A 16,845-nucleotide genomic window follows, 5' to 3' on the forward strand; every position below is an offset into this window, starting at 1 on the left:
TTGACTCTCTGTTTTCTTCTAAAAGTCACCCAGTTTCTGGTCTAATTTTAGGTTTTTGTTCCATTTTGAGTTGGTTAAAGATAAGGATAGTCTCATTTTTCTACATATGGATAACCAGCTTTCCCAGCACCATTTGTTAAACAGGCTATTTTTTATTCAGTGTATGTTTTTGGCACCTTTGTCAAGGATCACATGACTGTAGTTGTGTGGGTTTGTGTTTTTCTTTTTTTTTTTTTTTGTGGGGGCGGGGTGTCAGGGTGGGGGGGGGAGTCCAGGACTACCAAAGCTTGCTTTGGGTTTGTCCATTGCACTCTCTCTTCAAAATGGTCAATTTCCAAAACAGACTCTTTTTAAAAAAAAATTTTTTTTTAGTTGACAATTGACCTTTATTTTATTTATTTATATGTGGTGCTGAGAATGGAACCCATTGGCTCTTACATTCTAGGCAAGTTCGGAAAAAGACTCTTTTTTGTTAAAATTACTTAGTTTATTTTTTAGTTTAGTTTTTAATACTTTACAATAGCATTCAGGTATCTGTCCAAAGAATTTTGAATACATTATCACTATGTTTATTTCTGTAGAATTTAGCCAGATAACACAATAGTAGTGAGAAAGACAGAAAGTATGAGGTTAAGAAATAGCATTGTTTTGGAAGGTGTTAGACCCACTAGTTAGTTCATTGTTCAGAGACTTTGTAAATATAGAAAAAGTATAAAATCTTATTTTTTGGTGGGGGTGGTTATAAACAGTATTCAGGCTAACCAAATAGTTAATTAGGGAAAACCTTTTTTAAAAATGAATTTAGGTAATTAATGAAAATAGAATTTGCAAATCACATGTGGGCAACTCCTAAGGAAATATTGGAAAAATGACTACTGGGTGAGTTAGGCAATACTTGAAGATAATAATCACTGTGTATAGGATAACCTATATTAAGATTATGTGTATCTTAATGTAATGGATTAGGAAAGTATATGGAGTATTCAGTCTTTTTTTTTTTTTTGGTTCTGGGTATGGGACCCAGTTGGGCTCTACCACTAAGCTGTGTTCCCAGCCTCTTTCTTTTCGTTTTGAGTCAAGGTCTTGCTAAGTTGCCCATGCTGGCCTGAAACTTATATTCTCTTGCCTCAGCCTCCTGGATGGCTGGGATTACAAGAGTGTGCCAGTACACCCAGCCTAAGTAAATATTCTTGCCAAAAAATTGAAACTGAAAAATGTCTCTAAGTCTTACTGTTAGTTTATAAGAAATATGAAGAAGAGAGCAATAAGCAATAACTTATTATAATAACTTATTATAATAAGCATTATATAATAAGCATATAATAACTTATTATAATAACTTATTATAATAAGCAATAAGCAATAACTCTTGAGGAACCAGCTCAGTTTAGTATGTGAGAAATTCTGCAGGACAAGTGACTTATTACTGATAAGGGAGATTTAAGAGACATATTAACCAAATGCATATATGCTTCTTGTTTTTGTTCCTGCTTTCAACAAACATGATGAAATTTTTATTTTGAGATAATTGAGGAAATTTGAACATGGACTATTTATTAGATGATATTAAGGAATTATTGCTAATTATGTGAGATGTAATAATGGCATTATAATGTCAATTTAATGAAAAGACTGATACTAGTACATTTTTTATCATTAATGGATGAAGTGAAATGATATCTTGGATTTGCTGTCAAATACTTGAAAGAGAAAGAGTATGTGTTTGTGGTGTAGAAGAATGAGATTGGCAAAATGTTGCATTGTGTGTTGTATACATGAGCGTTCATTTTACTCACTTATGTGAATGTTTGAAAATGTTTGAAACAGAAAGCTGAAAAAGAATTCAAAACTAAAAAAGAATATAGCATAAAGCTTTCTAGTGACCAACATTAGAAAGAAAACTTGTATTATAATTTATATTTTCCATATGATGAAAACAAAACATCTGCTAAGGAAAAACATGACTCTTGCTGATTGATAGTAAGAACAAAAAATTTTTTTCCTTGATTTTGTTCTTGAGTATAGTATGTAAAGTATTTTAAGCCACGTCTTCCAACAAATAGAATTTTTTTTTTTTTTTCGGTACTTGGGATTGAACTCAGGGGCACCCGACCACTGAGCCACATCCCCAGCCCTATTTTGTATTTTATTTAGAGACAGGATCTCACTGAGTTGCTTAGCAACTCACTTTTGCTGAGGCTGGCTTTGAACTCTTGATTCTCTTGCCTCAGCCTCCTGACCTGTTAGGGTTATAGGCGTGTGCCACCACACCTGGTTAGAATTTTTTTTTATATAAGGTTTTTTAAAATGGCTGTGGAATCACATCATTATTAATTCCAGTGAGAGCAGCCTTATGGTGAGCCAATCCCCTACATCCTGGGAACTTCACACCTTGTTGTACATAGTGCCTCAGTAGAGTTCATCAGAAGTCTCCTTCTGTTGTTATTTTGGATGATGATGATGATGATGATGATTATGGTTTTTTCTTTTTCTTTTCCTTTTTTTTTTTTTTTTTTGTAGTGCTAGGAATTGAACCTGGGCCTCATACATGTTAGGCAAGAGCTCTATCAATGAACTATATTCTCAGACTTATGGTTTGTATCTCCAAAGGCTCCTGTGCTAAAGGCTTGGTTGTTAGTCTGTGGTGTTATTGTATGGTGGCAAATCCTTTACAAGGTGGGGCCTAATGTATAGATGTTGGGTCATTAGGGGCATACCCTTGAAGGGAAATTGTAACCCTGGACCCTTCCTTGCTGTTTCTGGATTCTGCAAGGTCAACAGACCTCCTCTACTACATACTCTCCATCGTGATCTACTGTGCCACCACAGACCTGATAAGGCCAAGTAATGATGGGCTGAAACCTCTGAAATTGTGAGCCAAAATAAATCTCTCCCTTTAAATTAATTTTCTCAGGTATTTTGTCACAGTGGCAGAAAGGTGACTAACACACCACTTCTTTTTATACAGATTTACACATTATTAGACAAATATTTCCCATCCATTCACTCTTCTTCCTCTTCAATTCTGCTATGCTTTCTTCCCCCTGACCTCGTGTTTCAGATTAATATAATACATAATGGAGAGAAATTTCATCATATCTATTCCTATTTTCTAAGTTTTATTATATCTATTCCTATTTGCCAACTCCTTGCTCCCCAAAGAATCATAAGTTTTAGAGTAACTACATAGACTGTATCAAGTATCCTCTAGACAGTTTTCCATATGCATAGTTTATCAGGAACATTTTTTAGTTATTGAACAGCAGTGAATCTGAGATATTTCCAGACAATTATCTGAAATAGAGATAATCTTTGTTGTTGATTATATCTGTACCATTATACCATGAATCTGTGTCAAGGTTTACATTGTTTTCAAAAAAATGAAATGCCTCATAAAATAGTGCAGTTCATCTAATTTGAGATGAACCCACCGAGTACTCATTGGTGAGGCTAAGAGTCTCTTTTTTTAATTACTGTATTTTCTATTGATGTGTAAGAAATTGCCACAAATATAGCAGTTTGAAACAACCCAGATTTGTATTCTCACAGCTTCCATGGGTGGAGAATCTGGGCACAGTTCAGGTGAGTCCTGTGGTCAGGGTTTCATAAGGCTCCAAATGTTAGTATTGGTCTGGACTGGAATCGTGTTTGAAGTCCTCTTGCAAACCTATGTGGTTTGTGAGCTGAATTTATTTCCTTTTAGTTGTGGAACTTATGGCAACTTGCTTTTCTATGGTCATTAGAAGAGTCTCTGACCTCTCTTAAGGTGTTCATCTGATTAGCAAAGCCCATTCAAGATGATTTCCTTTTTGGTTAATTTAGGGTCAGCCAATTAGGGATTTAGTGTCTCAAAATGAAAAATAAAAAGGGCTGGGGATGTGGCACCATGGTTAAGCACTCTTGGGTTCGATCCCTGGAACAGGGAAAAAATAAGTTTGAAGTACATTTTTGATATTAGAAACTTGAAGATAATATATCTAGGTCTTTTTGAATATTTATTTTATTTGGGCTACTCTGAATTTTTTTGCATTTGTGATTTGATTTGTTTTAAAATTATTTTTTGAAAAATATACTCAGAATGACCTCTTCAAGTATTTTGTATTTATGTTCATTCTCTTTTTTATAAGATCCCAGATCATTTACAATGTTCTGTATACTTGATTTTTTTCCCCCTGTTTAGTTTCAGCTTTGGCAGTTTATTTTGACCTATCTTCAGGATTATTGATTTTTTTTTCTCAGCTGTCAAAAACTTTTTACAATTTCCATTATTGCATTTCTTAATTTTAGCAAGTTTGACTTTTATTTTTAACATTACTGTTTGATTCTTGTGGTGTGTTTTCTCTGTTATTTGCCATTTGATCATGAATGTTGTTTACCTGTTTCATTTGATCCTGTGTTATCATTTATAATTATTTTGTATTCCTTAGCTGATAGTTTCAGTCTCCAAATCTGCATCGGTTGATTGCTTTGTCTCCTAACATGATGTTTTTGTGGTTATTTTATGTGGTTATTGCTTTTAGGTTGAATGCCAGCCATTTTTAGTGGGCTAGTAGAGATTGAGGTACATAGTATTTATGTACAGAATCAGGCATGATTGTGACTCTTGTTCCACCTAAGTTAACATGGGGAAGAAGCTGGATCAGTTTTGCCTAGAGTTTATGTATTTTTGTTTTTTCTTTTATGGCTCTGATTACTTTTAGTGCATTGTCAATTTCAGATATTTCTCTCATCACCCAGTGCTTAAGTCAATGATTTGTTGGAAAGTTTTGACAAGTGTTTTTAGTACACCTATTTTTTGAGCCTTATTTGCATATTTATATTTCAGAGAGGGTCTTTCTCTATGCTTTTGTTAGTTTTCTAGTGGTAGAGTGTGGTTTTTATTATTGGAAGATGGTTAGATTTGTTGTGGTGGGATGGGCCATTCTCTTTTGTCCTAGACCAGTGTATGCAGGCTGTTTAACTCCAGTCTCTCTCAGTAAAACTGCTTCTCCTCCAGAAGTAGGAAACTTGTATTGTTTTGTATCCAGAATGCTTTCTGATCCTTTCCTTGGGAATAGATACTATATTTAATTTTGAAGAATTTATTAAGTGTTTTCACACCCAATATCAAAACTAATGATTTTATATCCATCTTTGACAAGTATATGAACTTTTCCAGGTAGAAAAGTTTATTTTTATTTTTATCAAGTTGGGTATTTCTTACCAAGTAGTGACATCATTTGTAATGGGGAAAATGAAAAAAAAAAAAAAAATGAGGCCATTTCAGTACCCTCTAGGAAGTATGTCTTTAGGTTGAAAAAAAAACAAAAACCTGCATAAAACAAAAGTGTACAATAGAGAGTATTTGCATTTGCATAAGGTATTCAGGCTTCATAATGTATTCCTGAATGGAACTGAACCTTTGAGGGAGAAATAATGAGTATTTATGTTACAAGTAATAATGATATACTATATAATAATACAATAAGGGAAGGGTAAATAGCAATGTTTGTTAGAACTACAAATGCTTTGCAAATTTTTGCAATTTATTTTTACATATTTTACACTGGTATAACTATCATCCATATCAAGATCCAGAATGTTTCTGGCACACTCATACCACTTCATAGTCTTTGTCAATATGTTAGATTTGCTGTACTTCTTTCATTTAATCACTCATTACATTTTTCTTATATTTTTTTTTTCATTTAACCATTTGGGAATAGGATGACTACATTATTTCTTATTTCTGATCCTATCTGTCTTCTTTTTGTGGTTTGCTCCATTAAAAATTTTGTTTTCATTTTTATTCTATCCCTGTTTTCTGAAACATTTCTCTTAGGATTCAAATGTTTACATCTTTTCCATCCTAAAACTCTCTGCTTGAGTAGACTCAAGCACCCTTTCACTCCTGTTCTCCAGTGCTGTTGAAGAGAGGCTCTGGGCAGTTGACTGTCCAAAGCACCATACTTTTTCTTATTTCTATGTTTTTTAGCCTCTTCATTGAGGATGATTTCCAGTGAGTGGAATTATGAAATGATTTGTTTAAGGCTATCTTCAGTAAAGATGGTCAGATTGCTTCCTAGAAGTGTATTACCAAAGTCATAGTAGTACCACAACAGAATGTATACTTGTTTCACTATATCTTTGCTAATTCTTGTTTTTCTTTTTTCATCTTTGTTAATGCATAGAAGGCATTATATCTGTTTTGTAATTCTTTTATAATTAAGAAGGGATACATTAATTTATAATTAATTAATTTATAATTAATTTATAATTAATTTTAATTATAAAAATTGGAATTATAAAACAACTTGAAGAAAATACCAAGGAATATCTACATTGAGTATTTTCTAGGCATGACTTAAAATATCAACAAAGAGGTATTTGACAGTATGAAATTTTAAAAAGTTGTGATCATAAAAGAAAATAATTGAAAGTGATGGAAAGAAGCATTAATGTACATTTAGATATAAACAAATGAAATGGTTAAGATAATTTTTGTAGTTAGGTTGGTTGGAAGAAAAGGCATTTGGAGAAGCTATTAAAGACAAATAAGAATGTAAAAGTATACAAACTTAAAGGTTTCAAATATAAAGATTTATGTGTAATTCAGAGTATCAGAAAAGTTCTTCCATTTCAAGTTAGTTCTGATATCTGATGTATTATTTGTAAATGTTTTATGACCAAACTCGGAAAGCAGAGGAAGGTAGCAGTTCTACAATGATGTTTAAAAACAATTGTTTTAATCAGAAAGTCCTTCTATCTATATTATTACTCGTACATATTAATGATATGTCTATCTTCTGTGAGATCTTCTTTTTTGTGTGGTACTGGGGATTGAACCCAAGGGCACTCTACCACTGCTCTACATCCCTAGCCCTTTTTATTTTTTGTATGGAGACAGGGTCTCACTAAATTGCCCAGGCTGGCCTCCAACTTTTGATCTTCTTTCCTCAGCCTCACAAGTTTATGGGATTACAGGCACATGACATTGAACCTAGCTTATTTTTCAGGTTTTGAGTTATTGCCATATGACATGAGAGTGTACGTTGCTTCTTGTTGAATTACCTGGAAGTCATAGAAGCAAACTTATAAGAACTTAAAATATTATGTCAGCTCGTACATATTATAAAAGACTCCTAGAGAACCAAAGTAGTTTGCTGAAATTATTCAGTAGTTAGTGTACGAGTTATCTAGGTTTCCTTGACTCCTACTCTTTCATTAGATCATGTTATGTGACTGTTAATTTCTGTTGTGCTGTATTTGGGATATCTACCCAAGTGGTTGCATGTTTTATTAAAAATTATGATGGTTAGCCTTCTGAATGTTTCTCCTCTGTTTATTTTTAGGTAATATCAGAATGTGCTCTGGAGTAACAGGCTGTTTGGGGTGATATTGACATGAATTTTAAGTTTGTAGTTAATTTTTTTTTTTGGTCTGATCTTCATTATGTGTCACGTGATTTTTCAAGAGAAACCTCTGGTTTCCAGACACTGAAATTCTGTGAATGTAGGGGTTTGGAATTGGAGCACTATTTTATAATACTCTCTAATTGAATAAATAAATTATCTGTAGTGGTGAAGCACATGTGGAGCCAAAGACTTTGCTTTCCTTTATATGGAGTAATTTGTTTTTATTATATATTTATGTTTTGTGGCAGGTTATAAATCTCATTATATGTAATCATGTGGATTTTTTTAGAATGTGACAAAGAAAGGAATGACCAAAGATTCTCTATATTTTACTGCCCTGACTTGTTTTGTTTCTTTGAAACCAGATGCCATTAATTTGAGAAACATACCTCAGAACTGTGTGTTCTTGATCATAAAGTTCCTTCATAATGTAAAATCAAACTTAATCTGTGAAGAACATCAATGGAGTATAGTTAGCATGCTGAAATTCTGGAGTCACTATTACTTTTTAGTTTATATTTTACTTTGGTTTCTCTCATTTATAGCTTTAATACAGTTCAGAAACTATATTTAATGAAATTTCATGATTACAAACAGGACTACTCTCAGGCATTTTAGCTCTGCTGCTACTAACATGGCTATAGTAAAAGGTGGTGGGACCAATAGAAACATGACCCTTGAGAAAACTAACTTGTTTGCAAAGTGCAAACTTGAATCTAGAATATTTTGATGGTAATTTTTAGTTGGAACATTTCTTTTTTTAAAAAAAATTATTCTAATTTGTTATATATGGTGGTAGAATGCAAAGTTGGAGCATTTCTGAGAGGGGCACTGAACAGAGAAAAAGTGCTGTAGGACACCCTGGAAAGACCCTCTGTGTGTGCTAAATGAAAATTTTTATTTCTTTGTTTCTTGTAGTTTCTCACTCATCAGATTAGGAATTTTCAAATGCTGTGTGCATTCTTGCTAAATTTCTAATGTTTTATCATTAAGAGTCAAATTTAAGTCTTCCCTTTAATAGTCAAGAGAAGTGATAGATTCCTTTGCATCCAGAATTTAAAGTGGAAACGGGGTAGCAGATATAGACAATGTACTATTATTAGTCGATAGATTGCTTATTTTTCTTCCTTTCTTCTTTCTCTCCTTCCCTTCTTTTACATGGTATCAAGAACATAGAAAGTTACTTTTGTGTGTTGGCTCTATCAAGGACATCATTTGAGACTGTTCTCTTTAGAAACCTAAAAATAGACTGGTGTTTTGGATATGCTCATAGGATCATTTTTGGGTTTGTATTAAATTGGTAGTTTGGTAACAAAATGAATGTTTTTCTTGTGAATTGTAACTCTCTATATCTCTTCTTTAGAAATTTCTGTGGGAACAACTTTGCTTTTCTGCCAAAGCACAAGCATTTGAAAGCTTAACATTGTACCTCCGTAATGAAATGAGATAATGTATGACATTATTATGAAGACAGTGAATAACCCTGTAGGAAGAATAGGAACCTCTTATTTATGTCTCTTGATTTAGAGATTCTAAGTTCCTCTTTAAGAAAAATCTATATTTTGCTATATTCATTCATTAATTTTTTTCAGTAACATTTATTATTTTCTCTTAGTTTAGTAGATGCTAGGAGTGTAGTTATAAACATGATAAAGTTGCACTGTCCTTGTCCTTATGGAGCTTATATTCTATCAAATATAAAACAACAGTTATACAGTAGATGTAAATACAGTTGTAGTAAGTACTAAGACAATTAGGGTCTGTTTTAAAAATTTGTAGTTGGGCATTTTGACTTAGTCTGGGATTTAGGAATGATTTCCTTGAAGAAGTCACATTTGAATTACCTTATCATTATAATAAATGTGATTGAGCAATTCATTTTATATAAATGCTTATAGAAATACCTATGTGCAAATTATTTAATGTTTAATAATAAGCATGGTAACATTTATGTTCTACTTTATTCTTGATATTCCATTTGTATAGTTTGGGTAAACTTTTGATTTTCTTTATATTAATATTGACGTTCATAGTTCCTAGATGAACTTTGCTATGTAGTCTCATACTTTATAAACTCAATCTAGTTTTTACATTTGATAGCTAATAAAAGCCTCCAGGTATAAGACATTTGAAAAGTATTTGTGAAATGCATCAAATTTGTCTTGTATGCCATTCTGTCATTGACACTTCCTTAAGTAAGCAAACCAAAGCATTTCTAATATCTGTCTTTCCAGATAGACTGTGAGCTTCTCAAGGATTAAGGCCCTATCTCCAGAACCTTGCAGATGTGAGACACATAGTAAGTGAGTGCTAAATAAATACTGAGCAAATCAATTATGAATAATCTGTGCTTATAAGGAGGAAGCAACTTGGTGACTGACCTTCGTGTTCTTTTAATCATCTTTTTTAGATAGTTAAGGGCAGTGAGAACATTTACTATCACAAGGCTTAGTATTGAAAACCAGTTCCTTAATGTGTGTACTCTTAGGCAAGTTACTAAAACTTCTCTAAAGCTAATTTTCCTCATCCTTAAAGTAAAATGAGATGACATGTGGATAAAGTACTTTGCATGGTTTCTGACATTTAGTAAGTGTTCCACAAATGGTGGCTAGTACAATTACAAGAAACATGCATTTTAACTTTTTATCTATGGTTTTCTCTCAAGTTTAAAGTACACTCGTTTAGTGGCAAAAAATACTAGAATATGTGAAACTTGATAAGAGACTTGACCCATTCCATGACTATGCCAACCCAGAAAGTAGAAACCTTGTAACTAGTAGGCTGTTTGTTTAATGAAACTGAATTTCATGAACAGTCATTGATAATTAAGTAGATAATCATGGCTCTTATCATTGAAATATCATTGAAATAAATTTACTTATTTTAGAAGTTGGTTTTTTAAAATCAAATAGTAAATACATTTTTATAGATTTAAAGATAAGGAGTAATCTCCCAATGTATCTTTTATATGGATTAAGATATTTGATGTATGAGGTTTGCTTTACTTGAATGCATGTATATGTATAGACATATTTAATGGACATTTCCAGGTGAGGATGGAAAGACTATTTCTAATTTTTTTAGCTCCTATAAGTAAACTTATACTAAATAAATACTGTCACTCTTCTTTTACTCTTTACATTAATATTGGCATTTTCTGAGTATCATTAAAGTAAAAAATATAAGAAAACCCATTAATTAAAGAAACACTTATCCAAAGGTTTCAAATTTGATTTTAAAATTTCTTTTAATTCCAAATACAAAGTTATGGTTTGCTGGCAAAAATAAAGTAATGTAAATAGCCCCTGAAACAAAATAGCCAAAAAAATGCTAGCAAACAAAAAACCTTTAAGATCTTCTACTCTACCTTTGAAACCTATGTATTTAGACTTTCTCCAAAAGCAAAATATCTACAAAGTAGTATAAACCCTAAGAATTGGCTGTAGTCAGGGGTTTCACAGAACAGAATTTGGAATAAATTTTTAAGAATATAAGATTTTTAATTTTTGCCATTATTATTTTGCAGTACTTAGCATTGAACCCAGACTTGTGCATGGTAGGCAAGCATTCTGCTGCTGAGCCATGTACCCCCAACCCCAGTATGTAAAATGTTTGATTAAAAATATTATAGGAATATATGGCTTCTGAAAAACTCTGCCCAAGAAATATTTTGATCGATTTGTAGGGTTTACATGCTTATTATAGGACTTAAAAAGGAAGGAATTCCACATATATTGGGGGTTTCTAGGGGCCCATTTAGAGGAGTTTGCTTGTAAAATTAAAGAAGTTTTATGTAAAGTACCCCAACAACCTGTACTGTAAAAATGTAATTTAGTGAATGGGCCTTTCATAATAACAGCATTAAATTTGTCTTTTTTCAAATGACTTTAATTTTTTCTTTTTCCCATTTACTTCTAGGATATCACTGGGAATTAGGAATCAGGCAATTTTCTTTCTAGTAACTGCAACAAGCCCAGGGTTACAAAGCAAATAATTGATTATTTGGTATCTGCATGTGGGTCTCCTTATTTTATTTTTCCATTTGCTGGGTTATTTTCACTGGGTTATTTAACTGTCTCATTAATTTGAGCTGAAATTAATCTAAGTTAAAATTTTAGAGATCTTGGTCTATAATTGTTAAGATAATTTCCTCAGTATTGCAGTGTATACTGAAAGTGGACTTCGAAGTAAAATTGCCCAGGTAAACATAAATATTTCTCTTGTCAGTTTGCATTTTTGGACTGTTTCCTTTGTTTATATATTGCAGTTCTGCGTTTGAATTTGAGATTAGCAAAATTAGACAGTGATGTTTAAAATCTATCCTCCCTGTTCTTTTGGTTTTTAACCTATTAGCGGTGGCCATGTTTTTCTGCTTCAAACAGTTCAGCTTGGGTGTTCCAGAGAAAGCTAATAAAAGCCTTATTCTGTTTGTTTAAAACATTTCAGATTATTAACTCCTTTTAAAAGTAACTTGAAAAAATTTTTGGAATAGAGGTTTCAGAAAATCTATTTAATAAACTGAATTTTAGAATTACATTTTTGTTGACTTTTTTTTTTTTTTTTTTGAAGTTGATTTTAATCACTAATGCCCCTGGGAAACCACAACTAGAATTTTAAAACATACCTTGAAACACTGAAGTATTCCTGAAATCTTAACTCCTCACTGGCCATCTATGAGGGAGGTTTGATCTGTGAGAACTCAAGTAGTTCAAGTTGTAGGTGTGTGTGTGTTATAAAGTCCTGTTGTGATTGGACGGGAAATAAACATAATTTATTTTCTTGAACTGTGATTGGCTAAAGTCCTTTTCTTTCCATGATATTTTCTAGTAACTGAATCTAGAGCCTCTCCTTGTTTTTATCACCTGACCACTGTGTTTAAACTATGTACTAGTACTAAAAGTACTCAGATTGGCGCAGAGTGTTTGACCAAAGCCCGCAGTGGAGAGTTTGGCGTTCTGGTAACAAAGCAGTGGCGAGGTGTCTGGTCTGAACAGCTTCAACATGTAATTAGTATCACGTAATTGGGGAAGAATGAAAGGATGACAGGCTTTTCTTCATTTTAATTTAAAGTCGTAGACCCTTTTTCTGCAGTTCTTTGGGCTTAGTTTTTTACAGTAGGAAATGGCGCTTTGCTGCTGGGACTGCAGGACTGTCAATTTAGGCTAACCCCAAGGACAGGCGCCAGTGTTCTGAAAAACATCGCTCTGGAGATGAGGCATACACCCTTGAGTTTATTTTATGATCCAGAGTGGAACCAGCACATTTCACTTTCTTCTCAGACTCACCTCTGAGGGGATAACCAATAGAAAGGTGGACCACAATCGCTCTTAATAGTGTTGCTGAGGGAGAGTACTCTCCGCTCCCGCGCCCCTCTTGCTTCCCGTGTCCGAGAGCAGCCGCTGCAGCTGCGGGCACTACTTTCTGTCTGCGGTGGTTCCGCCGACCCTTTCCGCGGCTTCCTCCCCCGCCCGCACAGGCGGAAGGAGACGCGCGGCGCACTCACCGCGTCGCCAGTGGAGGGGAGGCGGAGTAGTACTGGCCGCGGCGCTGTGGAAGCGGCGGCCGGGGCTGCCTCCGGGCCTCCGACGGTGGTGTGGAGATTTGTTAGTTTTTTTGTGGAGCTGTCGCCCGAGGTCGCGAGCCTGGGAATCCAGAGGAGTGTTGGGAACTGAGAGGGACCGAGGTCGCCGTGTCCTTCTGGGCAGAACGTCTGGGTCGTCCCTGAGTCCTAGCTTTCTCGTTCGCGGGACCGTCGCCGTCCCTCGGTCCGCTTTCCTCAGCATGGGCGGCCGGTAGGAGCGAGTTTCGCCGGTTCCCTCTCTGTGGAAGAGGCAGCAGTAGCTCCGGCTATGGCGGTGGAGTCGCGGCCAGAGCTGGTGGGGAAGCGGTTCTTGTGTGTGGCGATCGGCGAGGAGGTGCGTCCGGAGCGCGGGGAGAGCGGACGCTGCCGGCGGAGCTGGAGAGCGGGGGTCATTCGAGCCGTGTCCCACAGGGACAGCCGCAATCCGGACCTGGCGGTAAGAGAGCTAGCGCCCCCATTCCCCGGCGTGCGCGCGGGCCCCTCGCAGCTTCACCTAGTTGGTACCTCCGGCACCTTGCTCAGCCTGGCCAACTGGCGGTCACGCCCCTCTTTCCAGCCCTCGGCGGGTTTACCCACATCCCCAGCCCAATCTCCACCTCCAGCGAGTGGTTTTCCCTGCAGAGGCGATATCAGAGCGGGACTCCCTGGCGTCCCGGGTCAGCTGCGAGCCTGTCCTGCTTCCTATCAGGGATAGGTGGTCCATAGCTTCCCCCTGCGGCGCCGGGACGGCCGCGCGGACCTCAAGGAAAGGCGGGGCTGCGAGCTGGACGCCGCGCGCGGTGCGCGCAGGTGGGGGTGGGGGCGGGCCGCTTGCGGTGGGAGGCGGGAGGCAGCGAGCGTCGCTGCCCTCTGGATGCAGAAATCCTGTGGTGCTGGGCTAGAAACATATTCGGTAAGGTTGCAGAAGGGGCGGGAAAAGGGGAAAGATATCTCTGGTTTTCCAGTCCTGGGATTCGCGCGCGCGTGTGTGCCTGTTAGAGGTAAAGCCCATGGCAGTGGCGGTGTTCTGATTTGTCCCTTCCTTAGATGCTTGGCTTTCCAACAGAAGATGAGGATATTTTGCTATGGAGGGTAGTAGGAATTAATCTTTCCTTCCTTTTGAACTTTTTTTTTTTTTTTTTTGGTTGGGAGCCGATAGTGATTTAGAGTCAAGATGTTTTCTGCGTTTTATGTGACTTTAAATGAGAAATATTGTAAATAGTTAAAGGTTCTACAAAACCTTAGAGTATTTATTTATTTTACTCCCCCTTACACCGGATACTTTTTCTTTGAGTAGTATAGATTTATATGCATAATTTGAGACGGAATGTGCTCTGTTGTGGTAACTGCATTCTCACTAGGGAAAAGTAAGGGGCTGAGTAGAGACAGTACAATAACTGATTTCCCAAGGTTGTTTTAGGAATACATAATCCGTGAGATTTATTTCTAGTGCCTTGGGGCATTTACTTTTTCACTGAAAATTTCAAATGTAGGTATTTTCCCCCCTCAATGTGTGTATGTAGGCTTTTAGTTCCCAATCCATTGTAATATTTGTACACTCAACCTGTTTTAATATTTTTGTTGTAATTTCTGAGTGTTTTTGTAAAATCCTGCTTTTTTTTTTTTTAAATCACTGTAGTCAATGATATGGTTTCATGTGACATGTATTAAGCTTAACATACTGCAAAATAGGTTTGTTTGGCTAATAGGTATTTCGAAAATGAAATAAGAATAGAGGTAATTTTCGAGATTTTTCTTGTTCAACTGGAGAAAAAATATCTTCCTAGTTGTTTTTTTTTAATTATTTTAATGATTCCATAAGTTGTGACAGTTTAATTCAATAATTATTTGTTTGTGTAAAAGGAATGTACTGAATTCATTTCTCTTTCAACTTTGATATGAAAATTGACTTGGCTTTTGTGTGGAATCTGTTTGAATAACATTTTTAATTATCACAAAACAAACATGGAGTGAGATTTGTTTTCTACTGTATTGTGTGTAATGTGAAAATCAGGAAAGTTTTAAAATAATATATAGTTTTGGTGACAGTCAAGTTATGAAACTTGAATATATTAAAAGACTTAGTTGGAAATTTATATTAGATAGAGGTGGTTACATATATCATTTTTGTAAATAACAAGGTTTTGAGTATTTAAAATTAAAGTTATTTGGGAATGATAGGGCCTGACTGGAAAGAACAGGAAGGAGTTTCATGAGGTAATAGAATTGTTTTGTATACTGATTATTGGTTACACCCATGTGTATGTATTTGTCAAAATTCACAGAATTGTACACTTAATATCTCTGAATTTAATTTCACTATGTAAATTTTTTAAAAAAATGCATGTTGACCCATAACTTTAAATCTTTGACAGGATTTCCTTCAACAATCTTTACTTGAAAAATGAATATTAGTAACTATAAAATCATTTTTTAAATTCTAGAACCTATAATTTTAGATTTACTTGCAATCTTTTTTACTTGCATATTTCTTACTTGAAACAGTCTAGCACCAACATAATATAATCTCCCTTTTAGACTTGTTTCAGCATAATAAATTTAAAAAAGCTTGATCAATTAAATAAAAATGCTGATAAGTAGGCTGTTTTTGTGGTTTTGTAAAGTTATAAATATACGTATTCAAAGCTCTGAAAATAATTGTAGCTGTACATATGTGTGGCACATGAAAAGCACATGATTTGAGAGAATAACTTATCAAAACTGGAAGTAATTTTCAGTGTTTCAAAGTTAATTCTACTTTTGGTTTTATGTGTGAGAAATTGCCGTATATATTATTTTCCTGTCATTTCACACAATCTTGGTGCTGTAAAATATATAAATTTATTATTTTACAGTTCTGGGCTCACAAATCTAACATAGTTCTCTCACTGAAATAAAATTAAGGTGTGACAAGACTATGTTCATTGGAGACTTTGGCAGGTATTCATTTCTTTTTCTTTTCCAGTTTTTGTTTTGTATTTTTAAATTTTTAATGTTTTTGGTACCAGAGATTGAAACCAGGGGTGCTAATCCACTGAACCACATCCCTAACCCTTTTTATTTTGAGACAGGGTCTTGCTAAGTTGCTTACAGTTTTGCTAAATTGCTGAGACTGGCTTTGAAAGTGTAATTCTCCTGCCTCAGCCTCCCAACCCACTGGGATTACAGGCCTAACTCACCACAACCAGCCTCCTTTTTTAGTTTTTAGAAGCTACCCACATTCCTTGCCTTATCATCCCCTTCTTGCATCTTAAACCAGTCAGGTTATATCTCTCTGACCATATTTCCTTAGTGATCTGTCTCCTGTTTCCTCAAGTGCCTTTGAGCCTACTTAGATACCATCTGAAACTTAATTCTCCTTTAATTTGGTCTGAACCCTTTGGGATAGTTTTTACTAGATTATGTTTGGACAATTTCAAATACTTTGTTGGTGACTTTGTAAAATGGCTTGACAACGTTCTGTGTTGTCTTTTTTGGAACTATATCAACCAAGAAAAGATCTCTTATGTATCCTCCTTTACTGCAGAGAGCCAATCATAGATGTTGAAATAGATATAATGTATCAGGAGCCTTTGATTTCTTTTTTTAGCACCATTACTCAGGAAGGTCTTGTCTTGGCACACATTGTTGCACATTAGCCCTGCCCTACCCCTTAAGGAACTTTTCTAGAACAGTTACAGTATCACAGAAGGAAACTGACAGTTGAGAAGCCCTGTTGTGTAATATTAATCCTTTCTTCCCTTCTTTCCTCCCTCCTCCCTCCCTCCCCTTCTCCTTCCTCCTGTCTCCCCCTCCCTCCTCCCCCTCCCCCACTCCCCTCCCCTGTCTCCCCCTCCCCTGTCTCCCCTCCCCCTTTCCCTCCCCCTCCCCCTTTCCCTCCCCCTCCCCTCC

The 16,845-nt window shown here is 35.5% G+C and overlaps 1 protein-coding gene across 2 annotated transcripts in view; it reads left to right on the top strand.

The window, feature by feature from the left end:
* Nucleotides 1-12,889: 12,889 nt before the first annotated feature.
* Jmjd1c (jumonji domain containing 1C) overlaps nucleotides 12,890-16,845 on the top strand; it is a 246,981-nt gene continuing 243,025 nt past the window's right edge. For both annotated transcript variants that reach the window (XM_058577933.1, XM_046419641.2), the window contains exon 1: nucleotides 12,890-13,411. In XM_058577933.1, the coding sequence (XP_058433916.1) occupies nucleotides 13,244-13,411 (168 nt within the window). In that variant the 5' untranslated portion in view covers nucleotides 12,890-13,243. The remainder of the gene's footprint in view (nucleotides 13,412-16,845) is intronic.

This window comes from Marmota monax, unplaced genomic scaffold (genome assembly GCF_021218885.2).
Source record: "Marmota monax isolate L192 unplaced genomic scaffold, Marmota_monax_Labrador192_F-V1.1 WCK01_AAM20220418_F8-fsc00019, whole genome shotgun sequence".
Classification (NCBI taxonomy): Eukaryota; Metazoa; Chordata; class Mammalia; order Rodentia; family Sciuridae; genus Marmota; species Marmota monax.